This window comes from Gigantopelta aegis, chromosome 1, assembly GCF_016097555.1.
Source record: "Gigantopelta aegis isolate Gae_Host chromosome 1, Gae_host_genome, whole genome shotgun sequence".
Classification (NCBI taxonomy): domain Eukaryota; kingdom Metazoa; phylum Mollusca; class Gastropoda; order Neomphalida; family Peltospiridae; genus Gigantopelta; species Gigantopelta aegis.
The window spans coordinates 41,757,464-41,782,482 of NC_054699.1; the positions used below are offsets into that span (position 1 = coordinate 41,757,464).

The window sequence follows — 25,019 nt, forward strand, 5'->3', positions numbered from 1 at the left end:
AGTAGGCGCACACGAGACGCATCCGTCTGCGTTTTTTAACGCAGACGCATGCGTTAAAAAACGCTCGTCATGCGCGAGGTAGTATGGCTTCTTTATCACAATCATTCGAGGCAGGTGATGCTCCGCCGTACTGAAGCGCGCACAACAAACTGTAGCTCCAGAATCGGCCAATATGCGCGAGGTAGTGTGGCTTCTTTATCACAATCATTCGAGGCAGGTGATTCCCCGCCGTACTGAAGCGCGCACAACAAACTGTCCAGCTACAGAATCAACCAATATGCGCGAGGTAGTATGGCGTCTATATTCACGTCTCGCTGTAGTTCAGCTGCCGGTGTCCTCCTCGTTCTCAACGTAGCTGCAGGTGTAGTGGGAATCATTTTCGTTGTCTCAGCGATCCTTTCAGAGCCAGAGCATGAGAACTACCTCATGTGTCTGCCGTGTAGGAGCTGCGAAAAGGCTGGAATCGGATCACTCCGAGAGGGAGAGGTTTGTGTAAGAAACACCAATGAACTACAAGGCGTTTTAAAACAGGTAACGTATTTTTCGAAAGTGCTCTCTCTCTCTCTCTCTCTCTCTCTCTCTCTCTCTCTCTCTCTCTCTCTCTCTCTCTCTCTTTCTCTGTGTCTCTCTCTCCCTCTGTCTCTTTCTGTCTCTGTCTGTCTTTCTCTCTCTCTCTCTCTCTCTCTCTCTCTCTCTCTCTCTCTCTCTCTCTCTCTCTCTCTCTCTCTCTCTCTCTCTCTCTCTCTCTCTCTCTCTCAGACAAACAGAGTACTGTTGTTAAACTGACATCAGCGCAGATGAAACATCTGCTGTACAGAGTAGCTAATCAATAGAAACTAATTCCCCGGGAATGTTTATACGAATGCTAATTTAGTGGGTTGTACTCTGTTCAGTAGACTGGCCTCGGTGGCGTCGTGGCAGGCCATTGGTATACAGGGTGGTAGGTACTGGGTTCGGATCCCAGTCGAGGCATGGGATTTTTAATCCAGATACCGACTCCAAACCCTGAGTGAGTGCTCCGCAAGGCTCAATGGGTAGGTGTAAACCACTTGCACCGACCAGTGATCCATAACTGGTTCAACAAAGGCCATGGTTTGTGCTATCCTGCCTGTGAGAAGCGCAAATAAAAGATCCCTTGCTGCTAATCGGAAGAGTAGCCCATGTAGTGGCGACAGCGGGTTTCTTCTCAAAATCTGTGTGGTGCTTAACCATATGTCTGACGCCATATAACCGTAAATAAAATGTGTTGAGTGCGTCGTTAAATAAAACATTTTTTTCTTTTTTTTCTTTCTGTTCAGTAGTTGAAAGTTCAGTGCACACAATGACATGATATTATGAGTAACTCTTTGCCACTATTGTTATTTCCTGATAAGGATGATGATTATAAAATTATATAGAATATCAGGTTACTTCGTTTTGATATCGTGGTTATTTGGCAAGGTTTAGATAATGGTGTAACAGGTGAATAATTCACAGAATGAAACGAGCCAAACAGTAGCGTGTGTCTATAATTCGTGGTGGTTGCTATACGCATATTTGTTTATCGTAGTTTTAAGACATTTTATATATTTGAAATAAATGTACATAGGAAGGAAATGTTTTATTAAACGAAACACTCAACACATTTTATCTACGGTTATATGGCGTCGGACTTATGGTTAAGGACCATACAGATATTGAGAGAAGAAACCCGCTGTCGCCACTTCATGGGCTACATTTTCGATTAGCAGCAAGGGATCTTTTATATACACTGTGACGATTTTGGTTTATAAGGGGGGTTATGAATATCTACAGGTAGCGTTGTGGGTTTCTCTCCCCGTCCAACCACCCACCAGCATAGTTTACCAATAATTCTGAGTGGATAGAATAACACACTCGCTGTTTATAATTAAATTACATTTATTGATTATAATGATTAATATCTCTACAGTAGAATTATAAAGCAACTCGTAGACTAATATAAAAACTGTAGGCCTAAATTGTAAATGATAATAATTAATTTCCTCAGGTCTAGGCTGGAAAATGTATCGTCTTCTTAATAAAATCAATGCTTACATTTATATAATTCCATTTTATAATTACTGTTTTGTAATAAGCGTCTTGATTGGTTAAAATGCTATCACATGATCTAAAAAACCAACGGCCATTCTTCCATGAAAACTGCACTTTTTCGGTAAACAAATAAAAACAAAATGTTATTACCGGAACTACTTTTTACCAGTTACGTCAACAACGGAATCCCCGAGAATTCCATCGTTTCTATTTTTATCCCAATTTCGTCTGCACAGTGACAATTCAGGCTTCAGACGATTCCGGCTTTGAACTGAGACACATAATGTATATGATAGGCCACAAAAACGAATATTCTATTAGAAGTTATAGCAGAGAATGCTTAACAAATCAAAAGAGAGACATTAGCGCACACCAAACCGACAACTTACACGCGCGAAAACACATACGCCTTCGTGCACAATTACGCGACCTGTCCTTTCCGAGAATAATATCACATAATCACAAACTTCCTCTGAAATCCACACACACAGTAACACTGAAACCACTTTATCCGTTTCAAGTCAGTCTTCACATTCACCTTTCACTAATTCAACTTTTGACAACTGCAATTTTAATATAGTAACTGATAAATCTTCTAAATAATTTGATGCTTTCCTTATCTTAATTATTTCAAAATTCATACTCTAACCGCTTTACAACAAATCTTCCATTTAAGTATATAGATCGTTCAATTCTTAATTAATTAACATAGTAACAATAAATATTTAACTGTGATACCCAAGGGACGCAACCGCTGCCTAGGCGACTGGCTCAACGCAGTTACCTCCCTTTAACTAGTACCATTATTTAGCTGGAAACCTGAATTAAAGTGACATACATAGACCATTTCATTCGTTTTACATGTACGTATCGTCATTTATTCACTCTATTGCATACCACGGATGAACTGGTCCACAGACAGCCATGCTGAAGCACTGCAATTGTTTAAAGAGAACATTCGGGTTTACTGTGAAGATGAAGACATCACTGAAGATCTGAAGATAGCACTCAAGATGCTCCGTGGCACTGGAGATGAAGGAATGAAACGATTAAAGGCATCCGCGAATAGTAAATTTCGAAACGAAATAGTAAAACAATTCTTCCAATATTCTGTCATGAAAGTGAAAATAAACCACGGAATACCGAAAATCGCCTGCGACTATTCCGCTTATGCTTTTTCTTCCACTACATTTTTCTGCAGAACAAATCTTCGCGCTATTAAGACCTTTCTCATGCACTTACTGGTACAAAATAAACGACTTTTTGATCGAGACTAATGTTTGGAGTGAGTTCGTTTGTAATTCCAGCTAGTACACAGTAATGCATAGACTGGTATATAAACAATTGTTTGTTATGCAATGTTGTACATGGTGACGTAGCACAGTCAGGAAAACTAGTGATACATTAATAATTGAAGGGATAGTACATTTTTAGACGGAATAGTGTTTTTTTAAATTCACTATTCCTTTGGGATAGTGGTAAAAAAAAAAAAAATCAACCCCTGCTACTAAGATCTGGGAGTTTTTCGAGGTCTGCCTGAAGAGGAGCATCAACTTCCGAGACCACCGCCTCCACCTCGTGGACTGTCAGCAGCACAGTGAGGAGACCACCGCCTCTACCTCGTGGACTGTCAGCAGCACATTGAGGAGACCACCGCCTCCACCTCATGGACTGTCAGCAGCACAGTGAGGAGACCACCGCCTCCACCTCATGGACTGTCAGCAGCACAGTGAGGAGTCCATAGACGACGTTGTCTTCCGGACTCGTACTTTAGCACAAAAATGTGAGTTTGAGAATGCACAGATGGAGGAATGACTTCTGGAGATCATCATTGCATCAACGCCTATTGAGGATTTTCAAAGAGATCTGCTTGGACGACCAAAAGGTCACAAGCTTGGTGAAGCTATAGCTGAGGGCCGACGCTATGAGGCGATCATAGCTGGACGACAACAGATCCAGCAGCTGACCAGTGGAGGATCAAAATTCACTGAAAGTCACCAGAACAATGGGGACTGTGGAAACAGTGGTACCAGCCACGCAGCATGGAAACGCCCAGCACATTTGTAACTTCTATAAGAAAAAGGGTCACTGGCGACGCATGTGCCATCAGCGCAAAAATAAACAAAACAAGAACAGCCAAACCTGACACAGCCCAGTTTGCTGGTTAGTGGCCGTAACAGATCTCCAAGAAAGAACATTTGTGTGATTGAATCAGACTACTTGGATGAATCGTCTAACAAAGCATATCAATACAAAGAGGAAGAACCATACGATCTGTATATCCAATGTACAGCAGGAGATATTCACTATTCCTGACGTCATTCGACCACAGAAGTCTGGTATACACAACGATTAAGCTGGATGTTGACAAAGGAGCATCAGGCAACACACTTCCTCTGCACACCTTCAGACAGATGTATGGAGATCAATCTCCAACAACCATCACCTGTCTAGTGAAGAATATTCGCTTGACGGCCTACAATGTAGATAACGTAACACACTCGCTGTTTATAATTCAATTACCTTTATTGGTTATAACGATTACTATATCTCTACAGTAGAATTGTGAAGCAACTCGTAGACTAGTATAAAAAAGTAGTCTACTGAGAAATAAAAATAAACCACTGTAGGCCTAAATTGTAAATTACAATAATTAATTTCCCAGGTCTCGCCTGGACATTGTATCGTGTTCTTTATAAAATCAATGCTTACCCATGCTGTCACGTATCACGCATTCGGCGTGAGACTCACGCATTTGAACGTCGTGTCACGCTCTTATGCTGATACATGATTTTCTAACGCATTTTAAACATTATAGCAAAAACAATTATACATATTTATTTTTTGTTGTTCATTCGATCGATCTCGACGACCGACAAACAAGCCTGCGAATGCCGGCCGGCTCGGTTAAGCATCGTAAGGCATTAAAATCATATAATAGGTGTCCATGTTGTTTATTGGTCAGAATCTCGAACCTTGCGCTTATTTCCCTCGCCGGTTTATTCGGATTCATGATGTCGGACAAAATCTCACTCCTTGCGAAAGTTCCAACTTGAGAGCTCTGGCTTACATTTATATGAATTGATTCACGACCCTGCTCTTTTCTGTTTACTTTCTAAACCGTCGACCCCAAAAGTTAGTGTCGTCATCCCCAGGTTCACGTCATACGTCCTCCTAAAGCTGACGTCATAACACATATTCCCCGCCGTAAATAACGTATATTGCCTGTACAGTTAATGCACTATCCCACAGACAGGATAGTACATACAACGGCCTTTGACATACCAGTCGTGGAGCACTTGCTGGAACGAGAAATAACCCAATGGGCCAACCGACGGGAATCGATCCTAGATCGATCGCGCATAAATGTGTACACGTGCCCAAATCTCCCCCCCTCTCTCTCTCCTCCTCTCTCTCTCTCTCTCTCTCTCTCTCTCTCTCTCTCTCTCTCTCTCTCTCTCTCTCTCTCTCATTTTTGTGAACTGACTGAAACAAAAGAAAATATTCACTCAGATTGCTACTTAAATCACACTATTTTTTCTGCAACTAACCAGGTTCTTCGGGCATATATTTAGATATTTTAAGGAAAAGTCACACCAGGTCTGTATCCATTTGGGGATCACTGGGGTGGGGGGGGTGTAAATTTTAAGGAGTGGGTCGTATTTAACGCACACACAATAGTTATGTCCAGCATATTCTAGGTGGAGGGGCAATCGGTCTTCACCCCCCCCCCCCCCCCTTTGCTTTCCTCTGACTACGAGCCCGAATCATGCAGTGCACATCGTGTTTCTTCCGTTCATGCTTGCATAAAGCATACGAATACTTGTGATCAAATCTCGGATAAATGAACGTAAATTACTGTCGTGACGTGGCTGTATTATGGAGAAGACTTGCTACGTTGTACGACTTGTGCTTCATCCATTTGTTGGCTTTTTTAAAATCAAAATAAAATATGTCAGTCAAACGTTCAGGTAATACTAATATATGAATACATATGATTAACGCGATTCCACTGAACGTAGCATTAGTTAATTTCAGATTATTATATGCAAGTTACCTGTGTTATTCATTGTTGTTTTCTGTTATCCGTTTTAAATGCTAATAATATTTAAAATAAAATATGTATGGTGACAGAAATATGAATACTGATAATGTATATTTGTTTTAACTTAAAATTGGCTAAGCTTTAAAAGAGTGTTTCATTATCTATTAAACCCGGCGGAATATTGATGTACATATATCTGTCAAGGTAAATCAAAATAAACGCAATGCGTAAGCATTCTGTAATTCATAAAATTAAACCTGTTTATTTTACATATTTTTCAGATGTACCTGTCCGAACTAGACGAACACAAACGTTCAGTACCTAAGACGCCTAAAAAAGAGATTGGTAAGCTGAAATGGACTAAGCTTTAAAAGAGTGTTTCATTATCTATTAAGCCCGAAGGAATATTAATGTGCATATATCTGTCACGGTAAATCAAAATAAACGCAATGCGTAAGCATTCTGTAATTCATATAATTAAAACCCCTGTTTATTATACATATTTTCTCAGATGTACCTGTCCGAACTAGACGAACACAAACTGTCACAACCGTATTTTATTGTAAATAGGTTGTGGAGTTATCGGGTGTGTAGATAATTTGAATATTTTATTTAGCTTATTTACTCGCAGTGGTCATATGGTACCTCTTAACACGTGCAGTCAAATACCCTGGTACTTGCGATGATTTGGTCTGCAGTGGCGTAGCGTGATTGTGGACTAAAGTAGTGTCGGAAATAGAATAAAAATTATTTTCGTCAATTATTTCTTTCATATTAAACTGACAAGTAAAGATTTTGTAAATACCTATTTAATGATACTCTACCTAATTTAGCATTTACTTGTTTGGGCTCTCATTGATGTACAAGGTGGTGCTTACTCTTGAAATTAAAATAAAAATGTCAGTAAACTGGAGATTTGTGACCTTTATTGGAACAGACTATAACACATTTTGATGGATATGTGTCAATTTCATTTACCCGTAAACAAACTTTTAATTTAAAACCGCAAGATAACTGATTATTTTGAATTGCAGCATAAATTATTAATTATGATCAGCATATTTAGTAAATATGAATTCAATATAAATACAGTAGAAATTTACACAATCTTGCAACCACTTAAAGGTGCTATATCAGAAGTTATATGTGAGCATCTGTTTGTGATAAAGATTCTCCAATAAAGATGTATTTTCTACTAGTAGATAAAATCATTTCCTATAATCATTTATGGGCATATAGTTAAAGGTGTAGTCTTTAAATGTTAAAGCAAAATTTAATAAAAACATGATTTGTAATAGCTGTCATTATGCATCTTATGAGTTAACACCTTTAATACCGGAAAATAGATCACAAACTCAAAATGGTTCTTGACAGTTTTGCTCAAAAGGTACTTATAAATGTCTAAAAATATTTTGTTTTGGAGAGGAATAGGGGTAAACCATCATCAGAAATGGTCCCTCAAATATAGTAACAGCAATGAAATTGACATACGTTGACTAAACTTTGTTATAGTCTGTTCCAATAAAGTGCACAAATCACCTGGGTACAGACATATTTCTTTTAATTTCAAGAGTAAACACCACCTTGTACATCAATGAGAGCCAAAACAAGTAAATGCTAAATTAGGTAGACTATAACAAAATAGATATTTACAAAATATTTACTTGTCTGTTTAATATTTAAGAAATAATCGACGAAAATAATTTTTATTCTATTTCCGACAGCACTATAGTCAATTTTTTTACACTTGGTTAAAAGTGCTGGTCGGAGTTATTGTTAAGAGAACCTAGAGCTGTGATGCACACAGTGCACGGGCGGTGATGTGGGTGTGCGGACACGTGTTATGTTTGGAACTGTGGAGAGGTTTCCTGTGAACAGCTGGGGTAAGTATGGTTTTGTTATTTATCCATGTTTATATTATATTATACTTGAAGTTGCATTATGTTGTAAGTATTTTATTTTAAATTGTATATTAAGAAAAAGGTTGTAATTTGTTAGGAAATTGTATAGTTTGGCAGTAAATATTGTATGTAAACTTATTATAGCGATAATTGCCAAAACTGGTTAATGTAAAAGCGGTTGTACATTGTAATTTAATACAGTTAATAACTTTGTAAATAGATATATATTTAATGGATATAGTATTAAATAAGAATTGGTTGATGGTGTTTTTTAAATATGCAACACTAATAAATTGCCAATGAATAGTACTGGAAATAGATACTTTCTGTGGAAACCAGTTTATATGCCCAGTCTCGTCAGCCAATGTATGGTGTAGTCGTAGTAATTGTACTATTTACCATGTTTTTTTGTCAGGTCGGATTTATTGTTGTTAGCTGGGGTGATGATGGTTACCAACAGCATTTTGCGTCACCGTTGAGATTGATACCGATGGCCTTATAGATGGTGGAAGAGTGACGGCTAGTTGATGATGGTTACCAGCAGCTTGATATGTCACCGTTGAGATTGATACCGATGGCCTTATAGATGGTGGAAGAGTGACGGCGAGTTGATGATGGTTACCAGCAGCTTGATATGTCACCGTTGAGACTGATACCGATGGGCTTATAGATGGTGGAAGAGTGACGGCGAGTTGATGATGGTTACCAGCAGCTTGATATGTCACCGTTGAGACTGATACCGATGGCCTTATAGATGGTGGAAGAGTGACGGCGAGTTGATGATGGTTACCAGCAGCTTGATATGTCACCGTTGAAATTGATGATATCGATGGCCTTATAGATGGTATAAGAGTGACGACGAGTTGATGAGGGTTGCCAGGACAAAGCGACTTGGTGTTCATGACCTTGATCTGGACTTGCAGATACGCTACAATTAGCATGTGTTTGAAAGGGTTCCCAATTTGGTGGACTGATAATTAACTGGTGCCTGGTGTTATTAATTATGAACTGATCAGCATTACCAGTGCTTAACTGTTCTATTTCCAGTGAACTGTTTATAAAACATAACTAAATATTAGGCCTAGTAATCACTTATTGAATTTTTTTGAAAGTACAAATGTAAAATTATCTGTTTTGTTTTCTGTTGGGAAATTATGCAATTCAGAGCCCTCGGTCACTCTTGACGTGACACAAACGTTCAGTACCTAAGACGCCTAAAAATAAAATTGGTAAGCTGAAGGCAGATGACATAGAGGAGGAGGATGGTGGTGCACTTTATAATGATACTTAAATTTCATCTTTCGATTTAATTGGAGTTCTAACTCATACTGTTATTTGTTTAGTGAATATTGTTAGGGTTAACAGACGCCTTTGCATACAAATCTAATAATAATGAATCCATGGGGGTACAAACTCTGATATAATAATAAAGATTATCTTAAATAAATCCAACCGTCAGTGGAAACAATCCAGATATAACAATGATATGTTATAATAACTATATCTATCGGTGGAAACAACCCGAATATAACAATGAACTGTTATAATGAGTATATCTGTCAGTGGAAACAACCCAGATATAACAATGATCTGTTATAATAACTATATCTGTCGGTGGAAACAACCCAGATATAACAATGATATGTTATAATAACTATATCTGTAAGTGGAAACAACCCTAATATAACAATGATCTGTTATAATATCTATATCGGTCAGTGGAATAACCCAGATATAACAATGATCTGTTATAATATCTATATCGGTCAGTGGAATAACCCAGATATAACAATGATCTGTTATAATAACTATATCTGTCAGTGGAAACAACCCAGATATAACACTGATATATTATAATAACTATATTTGTCGGTGGAAATAACCCAGATATAACAATGATCTGTTATAATAACTATATCTGTCGGTGGAAACAACCCAGATATAACAATGATATAACCCAGATATAACAATGATATCTATTAAGCCCGAAGGAATATTAATGTGCATATATCTGTCACGGTAAATCAAAATAAACGCAATGCGTAAGCATTCTGTAATTCATATAATTAAAACCCCTGTTTATTATACATATTTTCTCAGATGTACCTGTCCGAACTAGACGAACACAAACTGTCACAACCGTATTTTATTGTAAATAGGTTGTGGAGTTATCGGGTGTGTAGATAATTTGAATATTTTATTTAGCTTATTTACTCGCAGTGGTCATATGGTACCTCTTAACACGTGCAGTCAAATACCCTGGTACTTGCGATGATTTGGTCTGCAGTGGCGTAGCGTGATTGTGGACTAAAGTAGTGTCGGAAATAGAATAAAAATTATTTTCGTCAATTATTTCTTTCATATTAAACTGACAAGTAAAGATTTTGTAAATACCTATTTAATGATACTCTACCTAATTTAGCATTTACTTGTTTGGGCTCTCATTGATGTACAAGGTGGTGCTTACTCTTGAAATTAAAATAAAAATGTCAGTAAACTGGAGATTTGTGACCTTTATTGGAACAGACTATAACACATTTTGATGGATATGTGTCAATTTCATTTACCCGTAAACAAACTTTTAATTTAAAACCGCAAGATAACTGATTATTTTGAATTGCAGCATAAATTATTAATTATGATCAGCATATTTAGTAAATATGAATTCAATATAAATACAGTAGAAATTTACACAATCTTGCAACCACTTAAAGGTGCTATATCAGAAGTTATATGTAAGCATCTGTTTGTGATAAAGATTCTCCAATAAAGATGTATTTTCTACTAGTAGATAAAATCATTTCCTATAATCATTTATGGGCATATAGTTAAAGGTGTAGTCTTTAAATGTTAAAGCAAAATTTAATAAAAACATGATTTGTAATAGCTGTCATTATGCATCTTATGAGTTAACACTTTTAATACCGGAAAATAGATCACAAACTCAAAATGGTTCTTGACAGTTTTGCTCAAAAGGTACTTATAAATGTCTAAAAATATTTTGTTTTGGAGAGGAATAGGGGTAAACCATCATCAGAAATGGTCCCTCAAATATAGTAACAGCAATGAAATTGACATACGTTGACTAAACTTTGTTATAGTCTGTTCCAATAAAGTGCACAAATCACCTGGGTACAGACATATTTCTTTTAATTTCAAGAGTAAACACCACCTTGTACATCAATGAGAGCCAAAACAAGTAAATGCTAAATTAGGTAGACTATAACAAAATAGATATTTACAAAATATTTACTTGTCTGTTTAATATTTAAGAAATAATCGACGAAAATAATTTTTATTCTATTTCCGACAGCACTATAGTCAATTTTTTTACACTTGGTTAAAAGTGCTGGTCGGAGTTATTGTTAAGAGAACCTAGAGCTGTGATGCACACAGTGCACGGGCGGTGATGTGGGTGTGCGGACACGTGTTATGTTTGGAACTGTGGAGAGGTTTCCTGTGAACAGCTGGGGTAAGTATGGTTTTGTTATTTATCCATGTTTATATTATATTATACTTGAAGTTGCATTATGTTGTAAGTATTTTATTTTAAATTGTATATTAAGAAAAAGGTTGTAATTTGTTAGGAAATTGTATAGTTTGGCAGTAAATATTGTATGTAAACTTATTATAGCGATAATTGCCAAAACTGGTTAGTGTAAAAGCGGTTGTACATTGTAATTTAATACAGTTAATAACTTTGTAAATAGATATATATTTAATGGATATAGTATTAAATAAGAATTGGTTGATGGTGTTTTTTAAATATGCAACACTAATAAATTGCCAATGAATAGTACTGGAAATAGATACTTTCTGTGGAAACCAGTTTATATGCCCAGTCTCGTCAGCCAATGTATGGTGTAGTCGTAGTAATTGTACTATTTACCATGTTTTTTTGTCAGGTCGGATTTATTGTTGTTAGCTGGGGTGATGATGGTTACCAACAGCATTTTGCGTTGATGTTATAGATGGTGGAAGAGTGACACCGTTGAGATTGATACCGATGGCCTTATAGATGGTGGAAGAGTGACGGCGAGTTGATGATGGTTACCAGCAGCTTGATATGTCACCGTTGAGACTGATACCGATGGGCTTATAGATGGTGGAAGAGTGACGGCGAGTTGATGATGGTTACCAGCAGCTTGATATGTCACCGTTGAGACTGATACCGATGGCCTTATAGATGGTGGAAGAGTGACGGCGAGTTGATGATGGTTACCAGCAGCTTGATATGTCACCGTTGAAATTGATGATATCGATGGCCTTATAGATGGTATAAGAGTGACGACGAGTTGATGAGGGTTGCCAGGACAAAGCGACTTGGTGTTCATGACCTTGATCTGGACTTGCAGATACGCTACAATTAGCATGTGTTTGAAAGGGTTCCCAATTTGGTGGACTGATAATTAACTGGTGCCTGGTGTTATTAATTATGAACTGATCAGCATTACCAGTGCTTAACTGTTCTATTTCCAGTGAACTGTTTATAAAACATAACTAAATATTAGGCCTAGTAATCACTTATTGAATTTTTTTGAAAGTACAAATGTAAAATTATCTGTTTTGTTTTCTGTTGGGAAATTATGCAATTCAGAGCCCTCGGTCACTCTTGACGTGACACAAACGTTCAGTACCTAAGACGCCTAAAAATAAAATTGGTAAGCTGAAGGCAGATGACATAGAGGAGGAGGATGGTGGTGCACTTTATAATGATACTTAAATTTCATCTTTCGATTTAATTGGAGTTCTAACTCATACTGTTATTTGTTTAGTGAATATTGTTAGGGTTAACAGACGCCTTTGCATACAAATCTAATAATAATGAATCCATGGGGGTACAAACTCTGATATAATAATAAAGATTATCTTAAATAAATCCAACCGTCAGTGGAAACAATCCAGATATAACAATGATATGTTATAATAACTATATCTATCGGTGGAAACAACCCGAATATAACAATGAACTGTTATAATGAGTATATCTGTCAGTGGAAACAACCCAGATATAACAATGATATGTTATAATAACTATATATGTCAGTGGAAACAACCTAAATATAACAATGATCTGTTATAATAACTATATCTGTCAGTGGAAACAACCCAGATATAACAATGATCTGTTATAATAACTATATCTGTCAGTGGAAACAACCCAAATATAACAATGATCTGTTATAATAACTATATCTGTCAGTGGAAACAACCTAAATATAATAATGTTCTGTTATAATAACTATATCTGTCAGTGGAAACAACCCAAATATAACACTGATCTGTTATAATAACTATATATGTCAGTGGAAACAACCTAAATATAACAATGATCTGTTATAATATCTATATCGGTCAGTGGAAATAACCCAAATATAACAATGATCTGTTATAATAACTATATCTGTCAGTGGAAACAACCCAGACATAACAATGATCTGTTATAATAACTATATATGTCAGTGGAATAACCCAGATATAACAATGATCTGTTATAATAACTATATATGTCAGTGGAAATAACCCAGATATAACAATGATATGTTATAATAACTATATATGTCAGTGGAAACAACCCAGACATAACAATGATCTGTTATAATAACTATATATGTCAGTGGAATAACCCAGATATAACAATGATCTGTTATAATAACTATATCTATCGGTGGAAACAACCCGAATATAACAATGAACTGTTATAATGAGTATATCTGTCAGTGGAAACAACCCAGATATAACAATGATATGTTATAATAACTATATATGTCAGTGGAAACAACCTAAATATAACAATGATCTGTTATAATAACTATATCTGTCAGTGGAAACAACCCAGATATAACAATGATCTGTTATAATAACTATATCTGTCAGTGGAAACAACCCAAATATAACAATGATCTGTTATAATAACTATATCTGTCAGTGGAAACAACCTAAATATAATAATGTTCTGTTATAATAACTATATCTGTCAGTGGAAACAACCCAAATATAACACTGATCTGTTATAATAACTATATATGTCAGTGGAAACAACCTAAATATAACAATGATCTGTTATAATATCTATATCGGTCAGTGGAAATAACCCAAATATAACAATGATCTGTTATAATAACTATATCTGTCAGTGGAAACAACCCAGACATAACAATGATCTGTTATAATAACTATATATGTCAGTGGAATAACCCAGATATAACAATGATCTGTTATAATAACTATATATGTCAGTGGAAATAACCCAGATATAACAATGATATGTTATAATAACTATATATGTCAGTGGAAACAACCCAGACATAACAATGATCTGTTATAATAACTATATATGTCAGTGGAATAACCCAGATATAACAATGATCTGTTATAATAACTATATATGTCAGTGGAAATAACCCAGATATAACAATGATATGTTATAATAACTATATTTGTCGGTGGAAATAACCCAGATATAACAATGATCTGTTATAATAACTATATCTGTCGGTGGAAACAACCCAGATATAACAATGATATGTTATAATAACTATATCTGTCAGTGGAAACAACCCTAATATAACAATGATCTGTTATAATATCTATATCGGTCAGTGGAAATAACCCAGATATAACAATGATCTGTTATAATAACTATATATGTCAGTGGAATAACCCAGATATAACAATTATCTGTTATAATAACTATATATGTCAGTGGAAATAACCCAGATATAACAATGATATATTATAATAACTATATCTGTCAGTGGAATAACCCAGATATAACAATGATCTGTTATAATAACTATATCTGTCGGTGGAAACAACCCAGATATAACAATGATATGTTATAATAACTATATTTGTCAGTCACAGCAACCCAAATATAACAATGAACTGTTATAATGATTATATCTGTCAATGGAAACAACCCAGATATAACAATGATCTGTTATAATAACTATATCTGTGAGTGGAAACAACCCAAATATAACAATGTTCTGTTATAATAACTATATCTGTCAGTGGAAACAACCCAAATATAACAATGATCTGTTATAATAACTATATCTGTGAGTGGAAACAACCCAAATATAACAATGTTCTGTTATAATAACTATATCTGTGAGTGGAAACAACCCAAATATAACAATGATCTGTTATAATAACTATATCTGTCAGTGGAAACAACCCAAATATAACAATGTTATAATTCTGTTATAATAACTATATCTGTCAGTGGAAACAACCCAAATATAACAATGATCTGTTATAATAACTATATCTGTCAGTGGAAACAACCCAAATATAACAATGATCTGTTATAATAACTATATCTGTCAGTGGAAACAACCCAAATATAACAATGATCTGTTATAATAACTATATCTGTCAGTGGAAACAACCCAGATATAACAATGATCTGTTATAATAACTATATCTGTGAGTGGAAACAACCCAGATATAACAATGATCTGTTATAATGATTATATCTGTCAGTGGAAACAACCCAATATAACAATGAACTGTTATAATGATTATATCTGTCAGTGGAAACAACCCAGATATAACAATGATCTGTTATAATAACTATATCTGTCAGTGGAAACAACCCAGATATAACAATGATCTGTTATAATGATTATATCTGTCAGTGGAAACAACCCAGATATAACAATGAACTGTTATAATGATTATATCTGTCAGTGGAAACAACCCAGATATAACAATGATCTGTTATAATAACTATATCTGTCAGTGGAAACAACCCAGATATAACAATGATCTGTTATAATAACTATATCTGTGAGTGGAAACAACCCAAATATAACAATGATCTGTTATAATAACTATATCTGTGAGTGGAAACAACCCAAATATAACAATGTTCTGTTATAATAACTATATCTGTGAGTGGAAACAACCCAAATATAACAATGTTCTGTTATAATAACTATATCTGTCAGTGGAAACAACCCAAATATAACAATGATCTGTTATAATAACTATATCTGTGAGTGGAAACAACCCAAATATAACAATGTTCTGTTATAATAACTATATCTGTGAGTGGAAACAACCCAAATATAACAATGTTCTGTTATAATAACTATATCTGTGAGTGGAAACAACCCAAATATAACAATGTTCTGTTATAATAACTATATCTGTGAGTGGAAACAACCCAAATATAACAATGTTCTGTTATAATAACTATATCTGTGAGTGGAAACAACCCAAATATAACAATGTTCTGTTATAATAACTATATCTGTGAGTGGAAACAACCTAAATATAACAATGTTCTGTTATAATAACTATATCTGTGAGTGGAAACAACCCAAATATAACAATGTTCTGTTATAATAACTATATCTGTGAGTGGAAACAACCCAAATATAACAATGTTCTGTTATAATAACTATATCTGTGAGTGGAAACAACCCAAATATAACAATGTTCTGTTATAATAACTATATCTGTCAATGGAAACAACCCAGATATAACAATGATCTGTTATAATAACTATATCTGTCAATGGAAACAACCCAGATATAACAATGATCTGTTATAATAACTATATCTGTCAGTGGAAACAACCCAAATATAACAATGATCTGTTATAATAACTATATCTGTCAATGGAAACAACCAAATATAACAATGATCTGTTATAATAACTATATCTGTGAGTGGAAACAATGCAAATATGACAATGAACTGTTATAATGATTATATCTGTCAGTGGAAATAACCCAGATATAACAATGATCTGTTATAATGATTATATCTGTCAATGGAAACAACCCAGATATAACAATGATCTGTTATAATAACTATATCTGTCAGTGGAAACAACCCAAATATAACAATGATCTGTTATAATAACTATATCTGTCAATGGAAACAACCAAATATAACAATGATCTGTTATAATAACTATATCTGTGAGTGGAAACAATGCAAATATGACAATGAACTGTTATAATGATTATATCTGTCAGTGGAAATAACCCAGATATAACAATGATCTGTTATAATGATTATATCTGTCAATGGAAACAACCCAGATATAACAATGATCTGTTATAATAACTATATCTGTCAGTGGAAACAACCCAAATATAACAATGATCTGTTATAATAACTATATCTGTCAATGGAAACAACCAAATATAACAATGATCTGTTATAATAACTATATCTGTGAGTGGAAACAATGCAAATATGACAATGAACTGTTATAATGATTATATCTGTCAGTGGAAATAACCCAGATATAACAATGATCTGTTATAATGATTATATCTGTCAGTGGAAACAACCCAGATATAACAATGATCTGTTATAATGATTATATCTGTCAGTGGAAACAACCCAGATATAACAATGATCTGTTATAATGATTATATCTGTCAGTGGAAACAACCCAGATATAACAATGATCTGTTATAATGATTATATCTGTCAGTGGAAACAACCCAGATATAACAATGATCTGTTATAATGATTATATCTGTCAGTGGAAACAACCCAGATATAACAATGATCTGTTATAATGATTATATCTGTCAGTGGAAACAACCCAGATATAACAATGATCTGTTATAATGATTATATCTGTCAGTGGAAACAACCCAGATATAACAATGATCTGTTATAATGATTATATCTGTCAGTGGAAACAACCCAGATATAACAATGATCTGTTATAATGATTATATCTGTCAGTGGAAACAACCCAGATATAACAATGATCTGTTATAATGATTATATCTGTCAGTGGAAACAACCCAGATATAACAATGAACTGTTATAATGATTATATCTGTCAGTGGAAACAACCCAGATATAACAATGAACTGTTATAATGATTATATCTGTCACAACCCAGATATAACAATGATCTGTTATAATGATTATATCTGTCAGTGGAAACAACCCAGATATAACAATGATCTGTTATAATGATTATATCTGTCAGTGGAAACAACCCAAATATGACAATGAACTGTTATAATGACTATATCTGTCAGTGGAAACAACCCAGATATAACAATGATCTGTTATAATAACTATATCTGTGAGTGGAAACAACCCAAATATAACAATGTTCTGTTATAATAACTATATCTGTGAGTGGAAACAACCCAAATATAACAATGATCTGTTATAATAACTATATCTGTGAGTGGAAACAACCCAAATATAACAATGTTCTGTTATAATAACTATATCTGTGAGTGGAAACAACCCAAATATAACAATGTTCTGTTATAATAACTATATCTGTGAGTGGAAACAACCCAAATATAACAATGATCTGTTATAATAACTATATCTGTGAGTGGAAACAACCCAAATATAACAATGTTCTGTTATAATAACTATATCTGTGAGTGGAAACAACCCAAATATAACAATGTTCTGTTATAATAACTATATCTGTCAATGGAAACAACCCAGATATAACAATGATCTGTTATAATAACTATATCTGTCAGTGGAAACAACCCAGATATAACAATGATCTGTTATAATAACTATATCTGTCAGTGGAAACAACCCAAATATAACAATGTTCTGTTATAATAACTATATCTGTGAGTGGAAACAACCCAAATATAACAATGTTCTGTTATAATAACTATATCTGTCAGTGGAAACAACCCAGATATAACAATGATCTGTTATAATAACTATATCTGTCAATGGAAACAACCCAGATATAACAATGATCTGTTATAATAACTATATCTGTCAGTGGAAACAACCCAGATATAACAATGATCTGTTATAATAACTATATCTGTCAGTGGAAACAACCCAAATATAACAATGATCTGTTATAATAACTATATCTGTCAGTGGAAACAACCCAGATATAACAATGATCTGTTATAATATCTATATCTGTCATTGGAAACAACCCAGATATAACAATGATCTGTTATAATATCTATATCTGTCAGTGGAAACAACCCAGATATAACAATGATCTGTTATAATAACTATATCTGTGAGTGAAAACAATGCAAATATAACAATGATCTATTATAATGATTATATCTGTCAGTGGAAACAACCCAAATATGACAGGGATCTATTATGATGAATATATTTGATGGTGGGAACAACCCAAATATAACAATGGTCTGTTATGATGAATATATTTGATGGTGGGAAGAACCCAGATATAACAATGATCTGTTATAATAACTATATCTGTGAGTGGAAACAATGCAAATATAACAATGATCTATTATAATGATTATATCTGTCAGTGGAAACAACCCAAATATGACAGGGATCTATTATGATGAATATATTTGATGGTGGGAACAACCCAAATATAACAATGGTCTGTTATGATGAATATATTTGATGGTGGGAAGAACCCAATATAACAATGATCTGTTATAATAACTATATCTGTCATAAACAACCCAAATGATCTGTTATGATGAATATAACAACCCAAATATAACAATGATCTGTTATAATAACTATATCTGTCAATGGAAACAACCCAAATATAACAATGCTCTGCTATAATGATTATATCTTCCAGTGGAAACAAACCGAATATAACACTGATCTGTTATAATAAATATATTAAAACATTTTGATGGTGGGAACAACCCAAATATAACAATGATCAGTTATATATATATTGTCATGGAAACAACCCAAATATAACAATGATTGGATAATGATTATATCTCAAGCGGGAAGAACCCAAATATGATCGGTTATAACAATGGTCAATGGGAGCAACCCAAATATGATGATAATAATTGTGAGTGAAACAACCCAAATAGCAGTGGGAATATTATGAATACCAGAATATAACAATGATCTGTTATAATAACTATATCTGTGAGTGGAAACAATGCAAATATAACAATGATCTATTATAATGATTATATCTGTCAGTGGAAACAACCCAAATATGACAGGGATCTATTATGATGAATATATTTGATGGTGGGAACAACCCAAATATAACAATGGTCTGTTATGATGAATATATTTGATGGTGGGAAGAACCCAAATATAACAATTAGCTACTATAATGAAAACATGTCAGTAAAAACAACCCAAATATAACAATTATATTATACTGGATATATCTGTCAAAAGGAACAATACAAATATAACAATTATCTGTTATAATAAATATATCGTTGAGTGGTAACAACCGAAATAAAATACTGTTCAGTTATAATGAATATATCTGCCATTGGGAAGAACCCAAATATAACAATGATCTGTTATAATGATTATATATGTCCGTGGAAGCAACACAAATATAATTATTATTTATTATATGTCACAGACATCAACGGCCGTGGTATGTGTATATAAAAGATCCCTTGCTGGTAATGGAAAAATGTAGCAGGTTTTCTCTCTAAGATTATATGTCACAGACATCAACGGCCGTGGTATGTGTATATAAAAGATCCCTTGCTGGTAATGGAAAAATGTAGCAGGTTTTCTCTTTAAGATTATATGTCAAAGTATCAAATGTTTGACATACAATAAATCAGTGTGATCTAGTGGTGGGAATCTATTTTGTTGGTGGGATTATTATTATTATTATTTTCGTCTGTTTCATCTTGTAAGAAAGGTTTTTGACCGATTTAGCTGAAATTTGGTAGGTAGTTGGATACTTCGGGGGGATTGTATGTATATTGTAGTCCAAGACAGAACTGGTGTAATCAAAGACAGAACTAGTGTAGTCAAAGACAGAACTAGTGTAATCAAAGACGCTTCCAGGTATCAAACTTGCCAGCTAATCCTCCAATTTCTCCCCAGTTTGCTTTAAAGGCACACTGTCACGGATTTGAGGACCTTATTTCTCTAAACATGGATAATAACTAAATATTACATTAATTGTTGGAAACCAAATCTAGCTATCGCATCACCTTAACTGAACCATGATGTAGTGAAATCCATGCCAACCCTCTTGGCAATTTTAGTTTTTGAATTATGGACCATTGCCATAATTCAATTATTTTTACAAAATATCATTAATAAATGGAGTATGGTGGTTATGAAGATGGTTGAATAAAGTACATTTGGGGACAAATCGAATTATTGTTTGTTCAGGTAATACTTTATTAGGTCATTAAATAGGTCAGTGGTCTGTGACAATATGCCTTTAAGGATGAAGGGTTGTGATATTGTTTATCCATGGTGTGTATGTGTATTGAAATGCTGTGTTTATCAGTTTTAGCCACATGTATTACTATCGTCATCTGCAGCATCTGATTGCGTAGTACACCCCTTTAAAGGGACAGTCCTGAATTTGTAGCACGTGTTACATGTTTCGGAGTATTAGAACCCTTTAGGCAACTAAAATTACACATTAAAACACACTCTTGTTTCAAATGCCACTGTCTATATATCCAATGTTTTTGTGGCCGTATATTAATGTTTATAGCAGTCAGGTTTCAATAATTATGTCTTCGTACATATGAATGTTTTAAAGGTAAAATCTAGTTTAGGCTACTACAAAAAAATAAGACCGCAAAAATACGTTGTTTATACAGATATTGATATTTTAAACAGGAACATATATCTGTAATATGCCATTTTAGTCATCAAAAAGGGCTATGTTAGTCGTAAAACATGTAGCAAAGGCGGCGAACTCTGGAAAGTCCCTTTAACTCTGTTTATTGAATTGTTTTTTCTAGATAGGAAGAGACTGCCCAGTGTGTCGTTTTTAAGTGCTATCAAACCAGTTATTCACTTGCAAGGTCTGAATTCAGCTCTACAACAAGGTATGCTACCCTGCCGAATATGTTATAATGAATATGTTATAATGAACACCGTGTAATACGATAGCGTCGCCATTTGTGAGTATAGGTTGGAAGGAGAAATAATCCAGTGTGCTCCAACGAACTGAAATCAGAGCAAATATTTTTTAATGATACCTCGGTACATAATTAACTATAACTATCTGAGCCCCCTTCCACGAAGCGATCTTAGCGATAAGATCATCTTAGGTGCATAGGTAATAAGATATAAGCACGAAAATAAGTTGAAATGAAATGAATCGAAATGCTTATCCTGGTATATTTTCCATAAATATTATTGTTAAACTACCAGGCAATATGAGAATTTTTTTTTTTAATTTTTTTTTTTAAATATGCATTATAATAATGGTCTAGGTTATTGACGTGACATGATAACAATTTTCTGCTTGGGTTTTATCCAATATCAGGGTGGGTTTGATCACAATTATTGAAAAGTTTTACAAAACTAAGGTCAGATGAGTGGATATTTTCTACAGACAAAACATGATAGTGCTTTATGCGAGTGTACTGTCATGACCTTGTCAAAGATTCACTTGGACTATGCCTTGTGCAGATATACTAGTTTTGTCATTCAGATTTATTGAAATAAATCATGTACAAGTATATATAAAGCACCAATGGTATTGTTAGAAGTACCTAGGTAATATTTGAGAAAAAAAGAAGAAGAAAAAAACAAACAACCGTAGCATATATATTGTATTAGTGAGTCATGTCATCATCATGAATTATCATATTAACTTAGCATAAAAAGATTTTCAGAAATCCTCTACTATTTATACATTGGTACAATGCACATCCACTGAGATAACGTGTGTGTTTTCAAAACCTGGTATTTGTAATTCCTATACCTGACTGAACGTGTATTTTGAATAAATAATGATAATGAGGGGGCGTTGTTGTTTTTTTAAATCAAAAATTATAAAGACTCATTCTGTGTACATTTAGTAACATGTATCTTATATAAGTAGAGATCTCAGTTTAGCATGTAATACTCATGTACATGAAAACAAATTAGTAAAATTGTAATAAAAATTCCAAAATTAGTATATTTCCCATTCTCCGATTTTGGTAGACTTTTTAGTATGTTATATAGAATTGGTTGTTTTGTATAAAAAATACTAAAGAAAATTCTGTTGCCGGGTGTTTCACAGATTGACTGGACTAATATTGGTATCTCCCAGATAGGAATGATACATCTCGATAATGCGCATTTCAAATATATTCCTTCTGTGTACACGTTTATATGTGCTGTCCTTAAACGTATAACCCCTTTCTTTTAGGAGTAGTATATCTTTTGACCATCGTTTCTTATTTCAGACGAAAAATCGTTTTTAAATGACACCTCAGTACGAGTGATCCGAAGTTGGAATGAAAACAAAGAATCCCCCGTCATTCTGATAACGAACTCCATGAGGTACGAGAACGGCGCCATTACGATCCCAACAAGAGGAGTGTACAGAGTGTACGTGCACTTCACCTTCACCCACAGGGACACCGGTCATCCCGGCGTCAGCGGACAGACGTACGAGCAGCACGTGGTCAGGTACAACGCCAGGGACAGCACAGAGGAGGACCTGGTGAGCAGCAACAAGTCGCAGTGCGAGACGATACACAAGGAACCCTATGCGGAATATCTCACCTACAGCAGCACAGTGGTGTCTCTGAACCCCGGAGACACAGTCTACGTGAAAGCTAATCATTTGAAGAGTTTGATGAAAGACAGCGATAAACATTGTTTTGGGGTACATCTGATCTGGTAACTAAGATCAGACACACTTCCTCTTTACTAAACAAAATGTACGTGTGTCGTTTTGTAATAAAGGGGCGAATTGTAATAAAAAAACTAAACTTTTTTATTTAATTCTAATCTACTCTAACTTTATGTATTTAATTAATTCGGGTTCTAGAATTTTTTTTAAATTAACTTATCATGGGGCCAGTAGATTTGAAGGAGCAAACAAATGCCAAAGAGAAAATGTGCCCAATTTCGGCGCAATTTTGAGCGGTCGGTCAAAAAAGAAAGATCAAGAGCTAACATAGGTTTTGATTTTAGTGAGTCGAGAGTAGTTCGTTAATTAGACCTATTTGATGCTGGGGTGTCTCTCTAGGTTGCCCATAGGACTACTATTTTCGATTAGCAGCAAGGGATCTTTTATATGCACCATCCCAAAGACAGGGTAGCAATTTTGATTAAGAAAATTTGGCGCAATTTTGAGCGGTCGGTCAAAAAAGAAAGATCAAGAGCTCGTTAATTAGACCTTTTTGATGTTGGGGTGTCTCTCTAGGTTGCCCATAGGGCTTGATCGCTTCTGGTCTTAGCATGACAACCCAAGAGAGACTCGTGCAGTTTGTGTATATACACCGGTAGGTAAGGCGTCGTGATGTTGTCCCGGGGGTTTCGTTGGTCTTGTCGTCTTGAAGGCGGCCTCCTCTTCAGTGTCACCAAGTGCCCAAGTAGTCCACCAGCAGCAAGTATTTAGGATTGGGTTAGGGGAGGCTTCCCCTAGGTGCATTGTAAATCCGACGTCTGAAAACACCTCTTTATAACGACATTACATAATTACAGATACCGTAGCACGTTGGCAGTACGCACACAGCCACTTAAAATCCCTGATTTCGTAGTGAGCTGACTGTGTCACATGCTATCCAAACTACCGATGTCTGCGAAATCTGTAAACATGTATTGCTTTTCCAAATAAGCCTTATGTTAACCAATTAAATGATTAACTTCGAACAATAAAATCTTCTATTTTCATGGTATGTTGTAAACGAAACCGGTACCAATCGTAGATGTCTTGATTAGACTGACGGTGAATGCGCCTTTTTAAAATATATTTAATGTTTTTTAAAAACATATTTAATGTATGTACGTGTATTTGTTGTTTTTAATAATAATTGTAATGCTTTAATTATTTAAATGCTATTCAGTCATCAGTTAATATTAATTAGTATTTTTTGTTACGTTATTTTGGCAATGGAGATAACTCGTGACAATTTGATACACCGGCAATTTCAATATAACGACAAAGTGACCCAGGGACGAACATGGTCGTTGTAACGAGGTCTGACTATATATTTATTTACTTATGAATGGAAACTCCTCGGACATCGGGCCACCGTTTTCTAGAACCTCGGATTATGGAAAGAATTTTTGTAATATAGGTATTTTCTATTTTCAACTTATTTTTAATAAAATTGTTGATACCA

At 34.5% G+C, this 25,019-nt stretch overlaps 1 protein-coding gene across 2 annotated transcripts; it reads left to right on the forward strand.

The window, feature by feature from the left end:
- Positions 1 to 25,019, forward strand: LOC121375116. Of its 2 annotated transcripts, XM_041502363.1 has the most exons (4): positions 13 to 531; positions 6,379 to 6,442; positions 21,690 to 21,776; positions 23,130 to 25,019. In XM_041502363.1, the coding sequence occupies exons 1-4, from the start codon at positions 292 to 294 to the stop codon at positions 23,570 to 23,572; spliced, it is 834 nt and encodes a 277-aa protein (XP_041358297.1). In that variant the 5' UTR covers positions 13 to 291; the 3' UTR covers positions 23,573 to 25,019. The 2 variants fall into 2 exon arrangements, with proteins under 2 accessions (XP_041358306.1, XP_041358297.1); XM_041502372.1 differs by lacking the exon at positions 21,690 to 21,776 and having other exon boundaries at positions 1 to 531.